General features: G+C 56.9%; 1 protein-coding gene across 3 annotated transcripts in view; it reads left to right on the top strand.

Moving 5' to 3' along the window:
• Nucleotides 1-6,889: 6,889 nt before the first annotated feature.
• The window catches only part of VSTM2B (V-set and transmembrane domain containing 2B), a 34,221-nt gene continuing 24,306 nt past the window's right edge, over nucleotides 6,890-16,804 (top strand). Inside the window, exons 1-5 of one of the 3 annotated variants that reach the window (XM_060000949.1) lie at nucleotides 6,890-7,018; nucleotides 7,938-8,561; nucleotides 9,109-9,293; nucleotides 10,346-10,375; nucleotides 11,647-12,118. In XM_060000949.1, coding sequence (XP_059856932.1) covers nucleotides 8,480-8,561; nucleotides 9,109-9,293; nucleotides 10,346-10,375; nucleotides 11,647-12,118 — 769 coding nt within the window. In that variant the 5' untranslated portion in view covers nucleotides 6,890-7,018; nucleotides 7,938-8,479. Of the gene's footprint in view, nucleotides 7,019-7,221; nucleotides 7,413-7,937; nucleotides 8,562-9,108; nucleotides 9,294-10,345; nucleotides 10,376-11,646; nucleotides 12,119-16,804 lie in introns of those variants that run through there. The other 2 variants (XM_060000950.1, XM_060000951.1) reach the window with 2 other exon arrangements.

The following is a 16,804-nucleotide window of genomic DNA, read 5'->3' as shown; positions in this document are numbered from 1 at the left end:
CAGACCTGCAGGGGCTGCCTCAGCCCAGGATGGTCTCAGTGATGGAGAGCCCTGCTGCTTCCCCTCACCCTTCAGAGCCACTCACGACACCAAGTCCAGCACCACTTCAGCCCACCCTGCAGGGAGGGAGAGGGAGCCGCCAAGCACCCGGGAGCCTCCTGTGGGCCACAGTGCCTCTCACTGGCCCCAAGGCCCCCATAGGGATGCTCTGGGCTGAAACTTCTAGGTGGTGGCTCAGAAGGATGTGGAAGGAAAGATGCCAAAACCTTAGGGACCTGGAAATGAAGCCATCTGTAAGCCCAACTGGCATTTCCTGAGTGGCTGCTGAGACCCAGAAATGCAGAGGATACTGGACCATAGTCATCAGCATAAATCCCCCACCATGACAATTCACAAAGCTGCTTCCCAGACTTCAGCTCATCACTTCCCATAGCAGCCCCAGGAGGCAGGGATCCTGGTGACCTCTGACAGGGGGAGCTGAGGCTCAGCTCAGCATGGCAGAGAAACAGCCAAGATTCCCAGCTTTGACCATCCCATCACTGCCTCCATAGCACTGTGCCCCAGGCCTCTGGGCTCTGTGCCTGTCTTGGTTCCCTGACTACATGACGCCGAGTCTTCAGAAGGCTGACTGGTCAAAGGTACTGGGAGGTCACCAGAGGGGTCACCTCTGGCCCCCAACAGCATCTCCAGTGGAACCATCAAACAACATCTCGCCAAGGGGGAGATTCTCATGGGTCTAGAGAAAGCATTGGAGCCAGAGACCCGGCCGGCCCCTGGTCATTATTAGCCAGCTCCATGTTTTCTAATCACCATCCTCACCATTAAGGTGAAGAACACTCATGGGGAAATGAGAGTTTTACCTCAAGCAGATCGATCCACTCAGATCCATCTGCCCCAGCCTCTTAATTCTCCATAATGTCAAAGCAACTTTTGGTTAAGTATACAGTCTGTCCTGTACTAAATTAAACTAATAGATCCAGTGGGAAATAAAACCCCAAGTGTATTGTGAATATTAAAAACACACAACTCTCCGTGGGTCTGTAAGATTTACTCTGGCAAATAATTGTGTACATAACACACACAAAGGCTATAATAAAATCCATCAGAGGACACTCAGCTCTACTTATCACCTCCCCCAATAACACCATCCCTCCCAAGTGCCCAGGCTCAAGGAGAGCCAGTCAAGACCCTGAAATCCCCCATCCAACATTGTCACAACACCAAAGTCAGATAGGCATGCACTTTAAAATGTGAACTGTTGCTGTTAGTACTACATCCCAGGTGCTGAGTGATCTGCTGTAAACACTTTATCTTAAAATCAATCCTTCTATTCACCCTCTGCAGTCAGCACGGCTGGTATACCCTTTTTACAGATGGGAAAACTGAGGTTCCAAGAGGGCCAAGGCAAGACCAGGATCTGAACCAAAGCCCATCTGACTCCATAGCCCTGGACACCACCTTGCTCTGCTTTGTTTTGTTTTGCATTTGTCTTAACCATTGAGCAATGGATAGCCCAGGCCATGAGGATGATGCTCATCAGAGATGGTATCTAGAGGCCCTGGAGCCTGCCCACATACTACTATTCCTGCCAACCCTGGCCTAGCACCATGGGCATCTCCATGGAAGGTGGGGGAGGGAGAGCAGATAGGGCAGAAATTAGAACCCATATTGCAGTTGGAGAACCTGAGGCTTGAGGGCTTTCCCAACCAAGCCCAGAGGTCCAAAGACCTCAGCAGGTCAAGGACCCAGGAAGGATAGGGTGAGGCACTCTGCTGGGGACTCGGGCACCATGTGGTTCACCTGAAACCCTCACACCTTTTTTGGGCCAGGTGTGCTGCTGTTTTGTCAGAGCCAACTCTCAAGTGCAAAGGGAGTGGAGAGAAGAGAACAGTGACAGGTGAGGACTCATCAAAGGCCCCTCCTTGGAGCTGTGTCCAAACAAGGAGCGGTCTGTGGCAACTGCCTTGCACCTGCTCCCAGCTTCCAGACCTTGTCCATCTTTGAGACCTCCAGTTTCCCTGCTCCCACCCCTACCTCATGCTGCCATCAGGGTCAGATTTCCTCCTTGTCACCTCCAAGCCCAAAGCCTTAGCCTGTCCTGTCCCTCAACTCCACCCGATGATGCTGTCACTGGACTCTTCTCTTTGTCCCCAGACCTGCCACCTCCCATCCTTGCACCGGCAGCTACTTTGGGATGCTGACGCACCCAAACCCTGCCCCCACACTCAGTCAAAATCCTGCCCTGCGCTCAGGGCTGAGGAGTTCAGGAAGTCTTCCCAGGTGGGATCCACCTGCCACCTCCCTGAAGGTCCCCTGCCAGGGCTGGGGTCACTCTGGACTGGATTTGTATTCCCACTGGGCTCTGAGCCCCACTCTTCTAGGCCCAGAAATCCTTACTGTGGCTACAAGGCCCCGCATGCCCTCACCTGCCTGCCCTGCCTCCTAGCCCCACCTGAGCCCCTCATTCACCACGCTCTGCTGCCTCATACCCTCCAACCCCCTTTACCCTACCCTTGGCCTCGGCATTTGCCATGCCTTCTGCCTACAGCACCCTTCCTCTCCCAGGTCTTTGCCTGGCTGACACTTCATATCTTCCTTGACCACCAGGACTCCCACTGTGTGTGTCTGTGTGTGAGAGCATGTTCGTGTGCGGGCTGTGGGCTGCACGTTACACATCACTGGCTGAGAGGATGAGGCTTAGTTTTTGTTTCCTCTTTGCGGGTGTGTCTCTGCCCCCTTCTGGGCTGAAATGCAGGCAGGATGAAATGTAGGCAGGATGCTGTGGGCTCCCCAGCACCGGGCACACAGTTAAATTGGCGCCCACAGATATGCATTGGATAAATGAATGAGGAGGTTCTCAGGACACGTTGGCTAAATAAATGTTTGAGGTGAAACAGGCTCTGCCTGGAGTTTCTCTCCCTTATTCCATCTCTCCAGACAGTCTCCAAGTCCCAGCAATCCTGTCTCTGACGCAAACAAATAGCCCCAGGCTCAGGGAACCCAGCGTGGTGACACTGACACAGCATCCATGGGCCAGACCCTGGGGCCTGATAGCTATGGGTCCCCAACTGCTGCCAACCCAGAACAAGCTGACTGCAAGTCAGGCCCACTTTGCGGTGTGCACACAGGCAGGGGCGGGCTCACCTCCCTGGCGGCCATGAGGCCTGTGAGAGCAGAGGGCCCTCTCTTGCCTCTGTGCCATTCAGGGGCTGACGCCCCACTGTCTTTCTCCTGGAATTCAGGGCAAAAGAGGGCAACAGGAACCCAAACTGTGAGCTTCCCCACTTGCCCTCCCCACCTCGGAGGCACTCCATCATCAGCTCCCTCTCATCATCCAGGACAGAGACCACCAGGGCACAGAGAGGGCCACGCCACTGCCACCCCCACCACCCCTCAGCTGCTGCAGCTGACCTGAGGCGTGCCCTTGGAGGGGAGTCTCTTGGGGCTAGACTTCAGGCCTTTATCCCCTGACACTAATGGCAAGTGAATGACTAAACTGGCCAAAAATAAAAGTCCCCATAAATCTGATCTTTTCCTTTAAGCTGTAGGGGACACAGAGTGTGGCCAGGATTATTGATGGAAAAGTTTATGGATGGACTGAATCTTAAAATCAAAATACATTACGCAAAATCAATGTTGCTGTACGTGGTATGGGGAGGACAGGAAAGGTCAGCCGAGAGAAGACTATCGAAACCAAAACTCCAAGAGGGCCTGAACATTAAAATAAATTTTGAAAGTGAGTTCCAGGAAAACCATTTACTCAGGGCTGTAATTTAAGGGTGCTTTCATGAGAGGCTGGGCAGTCTTTCTAACTAGCACTTTTGAAGCATCTTTGAGAGTCCGGTGAATTCATCCACAAAATGGTATTGACAAGCACTGCATACCTCAACTCACAGCCCGATCAGAACAGCGTGTGCTGACGGTGGGCGTGAGTTAGAGAGCTGAGGATGGGCACAAGCAAGCCCCCAGGCACTGCCAGACCATGGGTCAGGTGGGTTGAGTGATTATTGATCACATTACAGGAGGGCTCACCTCCAAGTCCCTATACACAGCGATTCTGAAGGCATTTCAGAGCCTGTGAATGGAGAGAGGGAGGGAAAAACCTTGTAGCGCAAAGGATGGTTGTCACTACCTACTGATGAGCACTCAGGACTGGGGATGCAACGGTTCTGAAATGCTCTCTCACAAATCCATCTGTGGGAAACCAGCTTCATTTCACATGGCCAACATTACCTCTAAAGAGGGCATCTTTGTGGAAACGCAAGGGACACTGGCAGTTGGTAGGGTTGAGTAGCTGTGTCCCCAGAGAGTAGTTTTCCTTAGGAGAAGCAACACACATACTCCATCACAGATGCCTTCCTTAGAGCTTCCAACTGAGACCACATCCCACCCTGACTCAGTGAGAAGGAACTGGCTTCCTTGCAGGAGTGGGGGCCAGCCAGGCATCGGCAAGGACTGGTGGGGGCTGCTGCCTGGTTTCAGCTCACTGATCCTCCAAATGGCCGAAGGGCTATAGGTGAAAGAGACAGAAGTCCCTGCCCTGCCCATCAGGAAAGCAGGAGCAAAGCACTGCTTCTTGACACTTCCTAACAGTGCTCCTGGTTCCTACATTCACGGAGCCCTACGTGTGGGTCAGCCCCAGCTGGGAGTTAAAGACACAGGGAAGAAAGATGCAGCCGTGGCCTCACAGTTTACGAGACAGGACAGAAGAGCAAACAGACCCTTTCGATACAGAGCTGCTGTGCACCACTGAAAAGCAGGGAAGAAGATGCACAACTAGCTCAGACCTCACCGGGCTGCCATCAGTCAAGGCAGAGGGGCCTTACCTTCTATACCAACTCCAGGTACAAGGACCACAGTCTCACCTGGGGTAGGGGTGTTTGGGTTAAGAATTAGGACCCCAGAGTAAGATAGACTTGGGATGAAGCCTTACTTAGCTGTGTGACTTTGGGCTAATTCCTCAAGCTCTCTGAGCTCAGCCACCACATCTCTAAGATGGGTGAAATCACAGTGTCTACCCACTGTTATAGGGTTTACATGAGCTCATTCATTCACTCCACAACTATGTATTGAGTGCCTACTGTATGCCAGACCCTATTCTAGGTGCTGGACATACATCAGGGAACAAAGCAATCAAAGAACCCCACCTGAGTAGAATCTACAGACCACAAACAAGAAACACCATAAATAAGGATATTGGATCGTATGTTGGAAGGAAGTTAGCACTAAGGAAAGGAGAAAAAGAAGAGCAAAGAGGGATTGGGAGTGCTGGAGGTGGGGGGTGGAAGAGTGCAAATTGCAATATTAAAATGGTGGTCCCAGCAGGCCTTATTGAGAGGTGACTTCTTAACAAAAATCAGAAGAACGTGACAGAGTTAGTGAACCAGGTAACAGAGGAAGGATCATCCCAGTCAGACGAAACACCTGGTACAAAGGCCCTGGGGGTGGGAATACACTATGTGAGTGGTATTGTAGGAAGGAGGCCAGTGCGGCTAGAGGAGTGTGATCAGGAAAAAGACAGAAAACATGAGATAAGGACAGAGGAGGTGGAGGTGGAAGGCAGATGGTTTGACCTTATCAACCACTGCACGGTCACTGATGTTTGTCCTGAATGAAAAGGGAGCCGCTGCAGGGTTTTGAGCAGAGGGAGAATAATCTGAATTCTGTTTGAGAAGGATTGCTCAGTTGTCATGTTGACAACTAATGCATGGAAAGCGCCTGGTACATGAAGAGTATGTAAAAAAGTATAGCTATTATTCTTATTAATAATAACACCAACTCATGCAATGGGAAAGAAACACCTTACCCCACAAGGTGGTACAGGTTTACAAGATTCACAAACCTTAAAGTAAGCGAGGTATAACTCCCTCTAGCTGCAGGAATTCTCCCCATGTGCATCCCTGATCACTGGCCATCCAGCTTGACTTGGAGCTGGTATCAGGACAGGAGATCGCTGCATCTCCAGGCAGGCCACTGCACAGCAGGCAGCTCTTGCCATCATAATCCTGCTTGGACTCAGCCCCCAAATGAATCTGCTTTCCTAGAATCCCACTGGTGTCCTGAGTCTGTGTAGTACAGTGCAAGTCTGCCCCCTCCCTTTAGAAGTTGAGGACAGCAATGGGGCCCTGCAGGGTTTTACATTAAGCGATCCAAGGGTAGTTTCTAAAGGAAGGTGGAATTATCAAGGGAAAGTCCCCTCTTGGGGGGTGGGGGGTGGGGGAAGTTGAAAGGGCAGAAGGCAGCTGGCAACTGCTTCCTTGGGGCACCTGGAGAGAAACTGTAGGAAGAAAAGGAAGTCCCTAGACATTCCTCCCTTCGTAGCCAGAGACCTTGGCTAACAAGGGCTCAATAGATGAGCAACAGTGGTCTGAGTGGGTAGGAATGACTCCTTGGCCCAGATGAGATGCTGAAACCCAGGCCTAGGAGGGGTAAATGGCCCTGCCCAGGGCACCCCGCTGGTAAAGACATGGCTTAGAAAGGGCCTACGGCTTCTTCCCCCCACCTCCGCTTCCCCCCACCCCCCACCGTGAGCATCCTGTACCAGGTCAGCTGCTGGTATTTGCCCAGTCGTTTTCCTTCTCCTTAGTTCTTGGGGAGCCCTCTGGCAGAGCCTCCAGGAAGGTTAGTGAGCAGGGATAGCAGCCTCCTGAATCTGCAGGAGCTCCTCTCACCCCAACCTTAGGTCAGAGCTAAGAGGTTAGAGACCAGGGATAGCGACAGAGATACTGAACTCCACGGACTGGGGTCTCCCTTGAGGAAGGGAAGCAAGAGAGAGCCAAGCCGAGGTGTGGGAGTCGCCCCTACAGCAAGGTGCCCCTCCAAATCACAAGCCCACCCCACGCTTCCCTTTGGGGACCAGACTGCACCCCCGCAGACGGCTGAGGAGGGAGAAGGCTCCGGGTGAAAGCTGTGAGAGGTGCGGGTTGCGGGGGGATGCGAAGCCAGGGGATGGGCTCCGGAACGCGGCTGTGGACCCGACCTTTGCCTCCTGCCTCTTCGGGATACTCCCCTGCACCTGGTAAAGCGAGGGCCGCGACCCGCGAAGAACAAGTGGGGACGCAGGGGTCAGAGAACAAGGTGCAGGAACCCCACCCCCGCCCGGAAACCTCCGGGGCCTTGAGTCGTGCCGGGCGCTCCCCCACCCCACCCCACCCCCGCCGCCTCTGCCGTCACTCACGGCTGCTGCTCTCTGGCTCGCTCTTGCGCTCTCCGCGCGACTGGCACCTGCTCGCCGGGCGCTCTGCGCTCACTTCTCGTTCGCACACTGCAGACTCCCGGCGCTACCGCCGTCACCCAGCCTCGTCCCCGGCCCAGCACAGCGCTCCGCCCTTCTCCCGGGCCCACGGCGCCCACCCACCCGCCATGGCCTGGGCCTGGGACAAAGAGCGGGGCAGCTTATTGCCCAAACCGGGGTAAGAAGTTGAGGGCGGGGGTCTGCGGAGAGGGCCTCGGAACCCGCGGGGCGCAGGGATAAGCGGCTGTCTCCGGCTCTGGAGGCTGGAAAGAAGCAAGGGAGAGTTTTGGTGGGAGGACCCCCAGCCAAAGCGGGTGCGGGGCGCAGCTGCGCTCCAACCAGAGAGACTGTGGTCCCTCCAAGCGACCGGGGTGGGGGGGGAGCGCTCCGGGGCGGGGGCGGTGCCTGCTGTGGAAGGGGAGAGGAGGGGAGGGGAGGGGAGGGGAGGGGAGAGGAGAGGGGAGGAGAGAGGAGGAGAGGGGAGAGGAGGGGAGGGGAGGGGAGGGGAGGGGAGGAGAGGGGAGGAGAGGGGAGGAGAGGGGAGGGGAAGGGAGGGGTGATGCAGCGGTGGAGGTGGCACAGTGCCCAGCCACTGACAGCCCCCTCCCTTTCTCTTTCCCCTCCCCCACTCCTGCCTCTCTCCGGCTCTGGGTCGGCCGCGCCGGACCCTCTCTCCCCGGCGCTGCGCTGGGTCGGACGCCAGGTCTGCGCGCCGCGGCTGAGCGCCCACTTGCCTTGCAGAAAGAGCCGAGGAGGGACCGGCGGAGGCGACGGCGGGAGGGCTGGGCGGGAGCCGGAGGAGGTGGCAGTCGGGAGCCAAACCAGAAGGAAACTGAGAGGCAGAAGCTCAAGGCTCCGAGGCGCACACTCTCTTGGCCAGGGATGGGTCCCGGGGCGGCCCAGCCCCTGACCGGCCCGCCCGGCAGAGACTGAATTGCGGGTCCCCATCGGTCCAGTGTATAACCAGAGAGAGGGAGGCACGGACCGATCGCCAGTAGCCTCCCGGCGGGACATCGCGTTCTGCGCACCCGGAGCAGCGCCCCCAGCCGGAGCCGCGCCGGGCAAGCCGGCGAGGGAGCGGGGCTGATTGGCGGCCGCCGGCGGCCGGGGGAGGGAGCGCCGCGCGGGGCCATGGCAGGCTCGGAGGCGTCCTAGCCCGAGCCCGAGCCGGATCCGAGCCCGAGCTGCCGCCACAGCCGCCTCTCCGCGCCCGCGCTCCCATCGCCGCCGCGCCCCCTGCGGGAGATGGAACAGAGGAACCGGCTCGGTGCCCCCGGATACCTGCCGCCGTTGTTGCTGCACGCCCTGCTGCTCTTCGTGGCCGACGGTGAGCGCGGGAACTTTGCTGCCGCTGGGGGCTCGGGGGTCCTTGCCGGGGCCGCCAGAGCCAGCCTGCCCTTGTCGCCGAGGAGGAGGAGAAAGAGAAGGGGAAGGCTTCACAGTCTCCAGCAATCCCGGTGTGCAGCCCAGGCCCGGCGGGGTAGGGGGTGGAGAGAGGCAAAGGGTCGCCGCATCGCTGGCGCCCGCGCCCGGGTCGTTCGGAGCCGGACCGGGGCTCCAACAGCGGACAGGCTGCTTGCGGGGTGCCGGGAGCTGGCGCGCCCCAGCCTGGATAGTGCGGCCAGGCGCGGGGAAGAAGCGTAAGCCGCCCCTGCTGCCCCTCGCGATCTGGAGGGAAGCAGCCTGCAGCTGTAGCCGGTCTCCCCTGCGGCCCGGCAGCTGCTCGACCGAACTTTGCCAGCGCCTGGGCCACACTAGTAGCTGGGGGGTGGGAAGCACACGGCCAAGCGAGCCGGGGACCGACCGTCTCTCCTGGGGTTGCCCCAGGCCTCCGCCCCACAGCTGGTCACGCCTCTCTCTTCCCCCGCCCCCAGCTACATTTACTGAAGTCCCCAAAGATGTGACAGTACGGGAGGGAGACGACATCGAAATGCCCTGCGCGTTCCGGGCTAGCGGAGCCACCTCGTATTCGCTGGAGATTCAGTGGTGGTACCTCAAGGAGCCGCCCCGGGAGCTGCTGCACGAGCTGGCGCTTAGCGTGCCCGGCGCCCGGAGCAAGGTAACCGGCCGCCCACGCGGCGCCCGTGCTCACCCGGCTCGTGTCGGGCGGCTGGGGTAACCCGGGCGAGGAAGGCAGGGCGCCGCCCTGTGGTGCAACCCATTTCCTACCCTCCCCATGCCCACAGCACCTTCAACAGCAGCATTTGTTACCCCCAGATCCTGTTAATTCACTTCCTTCGCCGGAAACCTCCCCGAACTCCACGCCTAGCCCCTAAGAAGCCGCACCTCATCCAGTTCACCTGCTTTTGCTGGCTGCGGGCCCAGAGGCTGATGGGTGCTGGGTGTTGAAAGAAGACCCCTTGCTGGGGCCGGGCTTTCCCTGCCCTCTGCCACTTTGAGGTCCCCAGGGCACAGGGCCAAGGAGTTAAGCTCCTCTGGGCTGCGTTCCAGAGGCCGGCAGAGCACGGTGTACAGGTTACCTCCAGCCCCCGCAGGATCAGAGGGACTTCCCCCACTGCCCATCTGCCTCTTAAACCACAGTCTCTAGCACTGGCGCTCTCTCATTCTCATTCTCTCTCTCTCTCTCTCTCTCTCTCTCTCTCTCTCTTTCTCTCTCTCTCTCTCTCTCTCACACACACACACACACACACACATACACACACACACACACACACACACACCACCTACCTACCCTCTACCCAGAGTCCCACCCTTAGTTGCTGCTCACGTCTCCCACTGGGTCCTGTCCAGATACACCAGCCCCTCCATCCAAGGGGTTTAGAGAAACACAGCAGGGAATGAGGATGCTCCTCCGGAGGGAAATTGGCCTTTCTTCCCACCGGGTGGCAATCCAGCCTCCCCTCTTTGGCAGGCAGGTGTGCTAGGGCAGCCCCTCCTTGGCCGGGCGCCATGCTAGCTGCAAGCCCTGCTTCCTTCAGGGTAAAACTCCTGAAAATCCTGATGTCCTTCGTGCCCTCAGCTGTGGCTACCTCCCGAGCGGTTTCGAGTCCCAGCCCGCCTGCGGAGGATCCTCTTGCAGGAGGCTCATCTGAGTTCCCTGAGCCTGAAGGCCGACAGCCTAATATCTCTCTCTCCCTCTTTGCATTTTAGGTAACAAATAAGGACGCAACTAAAATCAGCGTAAGTGTTGAGCCCAGCGCGGGCCGCGGGAGACCCCTTCTGGCCGTTTTGCGCCCCGCAGCTTCCTCCCTTTTAGAAAGGCTCAGCGGACGTGCGGTGTAGGGCCGTGCTCGCAGCCTTGCATTGTCGGCTGCTTGGCGTGTCGGAGAGCCGTCCGTCACCGGTAGCGGATAGGGTTCTCTTTCGTGTAAATCAAGGGTCCCAGGCCTGAATCTCCTTCCTCCTCTGTACAGTCACCTGTAAAATTCCCCCTCAGTCTCCTTGCCCTAGCTGCGACCGGTGCTTAGGCTTGTGGCCCCCACTCGTGCCCTGCACACACCCGGCGCTCCGCTGCAGCCCTCTCCTCCGCCTGGGTTGCGGGTCGCGGTGCCGGGGTGTTGTGGGCTGGCTTGGGGAGTTGTGGTAGGGGGAGGAGTCTTGCCAGTGTTGGGGAGGAGACGTGCCCAAGCTTTCCCAGCTGGAGCGTGGAAGTATCAGGGCCTGGAGACGACCAGGTCTTATGCTCGGTTCAGAGGTGACGGTTCTCTGGGCGCTCGGTGAGGGCTACAAAGCTGTTGCTCCCTGGCGTCTCCACCAGGCGGCAGGGAGATGAGCTTTGTCCGGAGCTTCATGCTGCCGCGGAGAGGCAAGTTCATAAGTAGCAGGGACGGAGCGGGTCCGGCAGCAGCCTCTGCATCACCTGCCTCCTTGGGAGGGCGGAGGGTTAGCTGAGAAGGGCTGGAGCCGGGAGCAGGTATATATGCGCACTCTGAGGGCAAGGCGGCTTTCCTGCGGACACCACCCCGGTCCACCGGATTCTAGAATTAAGGAACGTTAGTGCGAGTAGATGTGGAGGACCGGACGTAAGGCCATACCTCACAGTGGATGCGGGGCCGAGCCTGAGGTTTCTCCAAGGTGCCAGAGGAAGGAAGAAGGGGTGGGTTCTGCGGCTCTGAAGGGAAAGCTATGGGAAGACGCGAAGGTAGGTTTGTATGAGCAGTGGGTGCAACCTGAGGCACTCCTTTAAGATATGGGGCAGCTGGAGACTCGATGCAATGGGCAGGGCCACCCAGGGTCCACTCAGAGTTGGGAGCTCCATACCACTGGGGAGCCACGGGGGTGAAGGAAACCTGAATCGTGATGATGGGCAGAGCCGGGTCTGAGAAGTGTTGGGGTGCTGTGGCCTGGGAGCGCCCTGCGGGGCTGGGCACAGCTGCACTACGCTGGCCAGGAGCGCGGATTACGGGCCTGCCCATCCCGGCCTCTGACCCCAGCCCCCCGCTCTCTTGCAGACCGTGCGCGTCCAGGGCAATGACATCTCGCACCGGCTGCGGCTGTCGGCCGTGCGGCGTCAGGACGAGGGCGTCTACGAGTGCCGCGTGTCGGACTACGGCGACGACGACACGCAGGAACACAAGGCCCAGGCGCTGCTGCGCGTGCTCTCACGCTTCGCGCCGCCCAACATGCAGGCCGCCGAAGCCGTGTCCCACATTCAGAGCAGCGGCCCGCGTCGCCACGGTCCCGCCAGCGCCGCCAATGCCAACAACGTCGGCGCCGCGGGCCGAGCCACCTCGGAGCCCGGCCATGGCGACAAAAGCCCGCCTCCCGGGAGCCCTACCGCCGCCCCGGGTCCCGGAGTCCCCGAGGCCGCCGCCAACTCCGCGGCCCACGCAGCCGCCACCACTGTCGCGGCCGCGACCGCTGCTTCCTCAGCGTCGCCGCCACCCCGTGAGGCGGTCCTTCTGCGCCAGAGGCACGGCTCAGGTAAGGGCGGCGCCGAGAGGGCGCGCTCGCGCGGGGGTGGCTCTCGCCGGAGGGGCGGTCCAGCTCGGGTAGTTTGCGGATGCAGAGTCTTTGGTGGTTCATCTGGGTGCGCCCGGGAGCGTTTTCCGCAGCCTCGCTTCTGCGCTCTTCCTGCTGTTTTCCTGCCTTCACTGTTGGCCGCTTGGAGCATTCGGGACGTGTGTTTATGAGTGTGCGCGCTGCCCAGCCAGCGAATTCCCGCTACACACGGGCTGGAGGGAGGGGAGCCCTCCTTGCGTTGGGAGAACTGAACCCTGCGGGCTGCCCTCCGACGGCAGTGGGCCTGCTTTTCTCCTGGAACCCTTAGCGCCTAAAGGGTGGGCACTAGCACCCAGTCTAGAGTGAGAGGAGGTGGTTACAACTCAGGTCTGGTAAGTCTGGCTGGTGCCTGACCGGACTGAACAGACATACTTTGTTCAAGCCAACAAGGGTGGCCTGGCTGTGTAGGCTCTGCTCTCCTTGGCTACCTCCAGGCTGGTCCTAGACACAAGCTCTGCTATAACTCACCACTCCAGTCTGCTTTAGGCCCTCGTGGTGGGGGGGTTGGAGGTGAGGATGGAGCCCTGCTATTGTTAGAAGGGCACCCAGAGGTTAAGGCCTGCTCTCCTAGGGAGCTGAGAGGGTTGGGGGAAGGGGAAGGGAGTGATGTTGAGAAGGGAGTCAGAGAACAGAGAGTAAGGACAATGGACTGACTGCAGAGCAGGCAGGTCTGGAGAAGGAGGGGCTGCTTAGCAGTGGTGAGGTTTTATGGAGGGTGGAAGGGCCTACTGCCCAATGTGCCCTTCCTCCCAAGGCATCCCCCACTCCCAACTCAAAGATGGGGCCTCAGAAATGAGCTCAGCCCCAGTACTCACTCTCTGTGTCTGACTTTAGGCTCATCACTCCCTCTCAGTTTTGTTTGATGCACAGTCCCATAGAGAGCATCTCTACTGTCCTTGCATCACTGGGAGGCTGGGCTCTGGGACAGTCGTATATAAACCTACTGGGGGGCAGGGAGCACACTGTCATGCCCTACTCTCATGGTTCTTAAAGTACAGACCACCTGCCACCAGCATCAGCACTTTATAAGGATGCAGGCTCCTGGGATCTCCTGCTGAATCCGAGGAGACAGGCATCCTAGCCTCCCTCCCTGGCTGATTCTTAAGCCTTCAGACCCTGCCAGTTGTCTTCCACATCGGTTCAGTTGTTTCTCACGAAGTTATACTCCCTGTGGGAGCTTCTCCATGTGGCTCAGACTGCTGGCTACATCTGGAGGCCTCGTCCCCCTTAGGGTCCACAAGACCTTCCCCCAGACTGTGGGGGAAGGTGGGTCAGCTGGGAACCTGTGGAGGTCCTCTCCCCAAACTCCCCCACCTGTCTTGGAGCTTTCCCCCATATTAGTTTAAGATAATACCAGTTTCTGTGCAAAACCTCAAAATGCCAGAGGCTTAACACAATTCAAACGTATTATTTCTGGTTTACATCACGGGGTGGGGGGTGGTGGTGGTGGGAGGAGTGGCTCTGTTCCATGCAGTCATTCAGGGACTCAGGCTGACAGAAATTCTACCATCTTTAAGAGGTGGCTTCCAAGCTCACTCTGAGCATCAACATACAGCCCACAAACAAGGGAAAAGAGAATGGAAGCAGCTCTTCTCAACCCAGTTCCCTGAGCAAACCAAGCCCTAGGGCTCTAAGGCACACATTGCATGTGATGAATTGACTTCTTTCTTATGCATTTAGAATGGATCTAGTTATCTGTCATTCTTGTAAGATTGAGAAAATGGCCACTCAGATCATTTTGGTAGGGCTTAATTCTCTCAGAGAAAAGCTGATATGGGGAATGACAAAGGAAGTTTTTAAAGGCCAGGCCTGGTAAATGTTAATTCCACCCTCATCCATTGGCCAGAACTCAGTCAGATTGTTCAACAGATGCAAGGCAGGCTAGAAAATGTCCTCAGCTTGGCAACTGTTATCCAGCCTCATCTATTCAGGGTGGAAGAGGAGCCTGAATCATGGGGCACGTAGCCATCTCTGACTAGCACACACAGTACGTATACTGGAAAAGCGCTTACTCACTTGCAGGGTGACTGGCTTAGTTGATGAAGAAAACACCCTTCTGCCCCATCCCCTTGGGCACTAGCAAGTAAACATGTGTGTCTTGAGCTGAAATATTCCTCTGGGATATCCCCTAGACCATGAGTAGAGCGGCAAAGCAGAGGATTTGGAAGGCCAGAAGCCCAGATATGCATTGTGCCTCCTTCATTTACTGGCTGTGTGACTTTAGGCAAGTGGCTTACCATCTCTGAAAGTACTTCTTTCAGAAATACTTAGTAATCCCTGACCTCAGAGGGAACTCAGAATGGAAATTGCTGTATAAGGCTCATTGTTATCACCAAGGCCATTATCTGCTCTGGCCAAAGAGGAGAGGTTGAGGGAGATGAAGCTGAGTGGCTGGTGGTTGGCAAGCTGTGGAGGGCCTTGAATGCTGAGTGGAGCAACAGGGATCATTAAAGCCTTTGGTCAAGGAAGCGCTATGTGAAAAGAGATCATTCCTGCTTGAATCTCCCTTGCCCCCTGGCCAGAGCCTGACCCCCTGAGCCTAACCAAGGCTGACCTGACTATGCCTGCCATGGCTGGTCAGATGTCCAGTCTCTGGGCTCGACCACAAGGAGGCTCCACGGTAACTCATCGCTATAGCAGGAACCCAACCATGGAAGGTGGCATGGACAGTGCCCTTCTTTCTGGAAGGTCCTCAGGTTAGCCCAGTTCTGATGGCACCTGCCAGCCACAGGACAGCATATTAATGCCCACGTGGATAAGGGCAGCAGCCCAGGCAGGCGACTCCTCTGCCCTCCCTGGAGAAAGCACAGCCAGCTGGGCTCCCACCAGGGCTGACAGGGCAGCGCAACTAGGATAGGGGTCTGGTGGCCCCTAAGGTCTCTGTTGCCCCAAAACCATTGCTAGCTCCTGAACAGGCCAGTAACCATGCAGACATATCTCAGAAAGAACCCCAAATTTCTCTCCATCTCCAGTTTGGAAGGCCAGTAAGGTGGGGCCTTCAGCTGGAAGACCAAAAGGCTTGTAACCTCCACTCTCCAGGTGAGCTCTTGGGAGAATCACTGTGCTGTGGGCCCCTCTGTGTCCCACTCTGGGCATGGAGAAGTGGATTAGAGGACTTCTAATCCACAAACATACCTGAATGGCTTGATGCCAAGGAGGGACCCATACCATCTTAAGTGCCCCATCTCGCCTCACCACTCAAGGCTGCCAAGCCTGTGGGCTGTGGACGGAATGAAGACTGCAGACTATGTTATGAGTCACAGCATTAGTAACCTTTCTATAGGGCTGTGTTGTCTAGCAGTGCTTGGGCCTCCCGAGCCTCCCTGGGATGCAGCAGCCCAGCCAATCACTCAGAGCCACCACCAGCGTGAGTCAGAAAGGGAGCTCGAGGCGGTGACCTCAGTCTTGCTCCCCCCGCCCGCTGTCCCCACTCTCCTCACTCCACTCTCAGTTCTTAGCAGCTTAGAGGGGAGGGGACGAGGAAGGACTATTGCCCCTTGGTTACCAGGCAAGGGTGTTTGCCGAGTATAGCAGTGAGGATGCTGGCGAAGCAGATGGCACACTCAAGCAGAGTCATGGAGGAGATGCAGTGAGAGTATTTTTTAAAGGTGTGAACAAGGTTAGGACAGCTAAGGATGAGAACTGGTCCCCAGGGCTAGTAGCACTGAGAGCCACTGGCCTAAAAGGGCCTGAAAGGGGCAAGGGGAAGGAGCAATTAGCAGAACCCAGAGAGGTTAGCTGGACGGAGAGGCCTCCCTGAAAGAGCTGAGGCCTTGGGAGAGGGACACAGCCGACCCACAGTAGCCCAGCAAGAACCTCACTCTTCTCCTGCCCTCCAGTTCCCTGTCAGGGCCTCCCATTGGCCAAACCTTCCTGGGCATGGAGGGTAAGGGTACCAGGTGATGCAGGCTATACAAGCCAGCTTCCAGGGGCTCAAAGCAGAGTGGAGAAAGCCGACGGGTGGATCTGGAGGGACAAAGGGAATAACCCAGCTCTCAAGGGAGGAAGATGAATTCTGCCCCACCCCAACTCCAAGACAAACCCAGAACTGAGTTTCTAATTAAAGAGGTCACATAAGGCCTGGGTTGAGTGGATACACTAGCTGTTTCAGATTGGCAACCTCAGAGTTGGTCCCAGCCCACCTCCCCAGACAATTGTTAAGCAATTGCTCCTGGGAGGAAGTCAGAAGCCCCAGACAACACTGTGTTGCTGTGTTTTTTAAGCAAGCCTCTTTACTAACGCTGGGAAAGGGATGAGGGTCCTTACTCAGAACTTCATACTTTAGCTACCGCACAGCCAGGCCAGAAAAGCCTTCCTATGCTCCATACATGCCCAATGTAGCCAAATACATATTTGCACTAAAAGTTTATGTGCAAAACTCATTCATTTCACATCCCATTTGTCAAAAGACATTTTGATATTTGTGCTTAAAAATAACGTGGGCTAGATTAACACAGCAGAGCCAGCACAGGGGATTGGGCTCCTTCTTAGCCATGTTCATAAATCTGACTCCTAATTAATCTGAACACTGAAAATATTTCATGAACACTTTGTTGCTGCCTGCCATTTCCAGAAAAAAAAAGAAAGAAAACAAAACGGTATCTTCCA

The sequence above is a fragment of the Delphinus delphis genome, chromosome 20 (genome assembly GCF_949987515.2).
Source record: "Delphinus delphis chromosome 20, mDelDel1.2, whole genome shotgun sequence".
NCBI classification, from domain to species: Eukaryota; Metazoa; Chordata; class Mammalia; order Artiodactyla; family Delphinidae; genus Delphinus; species Delphinus delphis.
The sequence above is the reverse complement of the archived record's forward strand: the minus strand, read 5'-3'. Positions and strand labels throughout refer to the sequence as shown.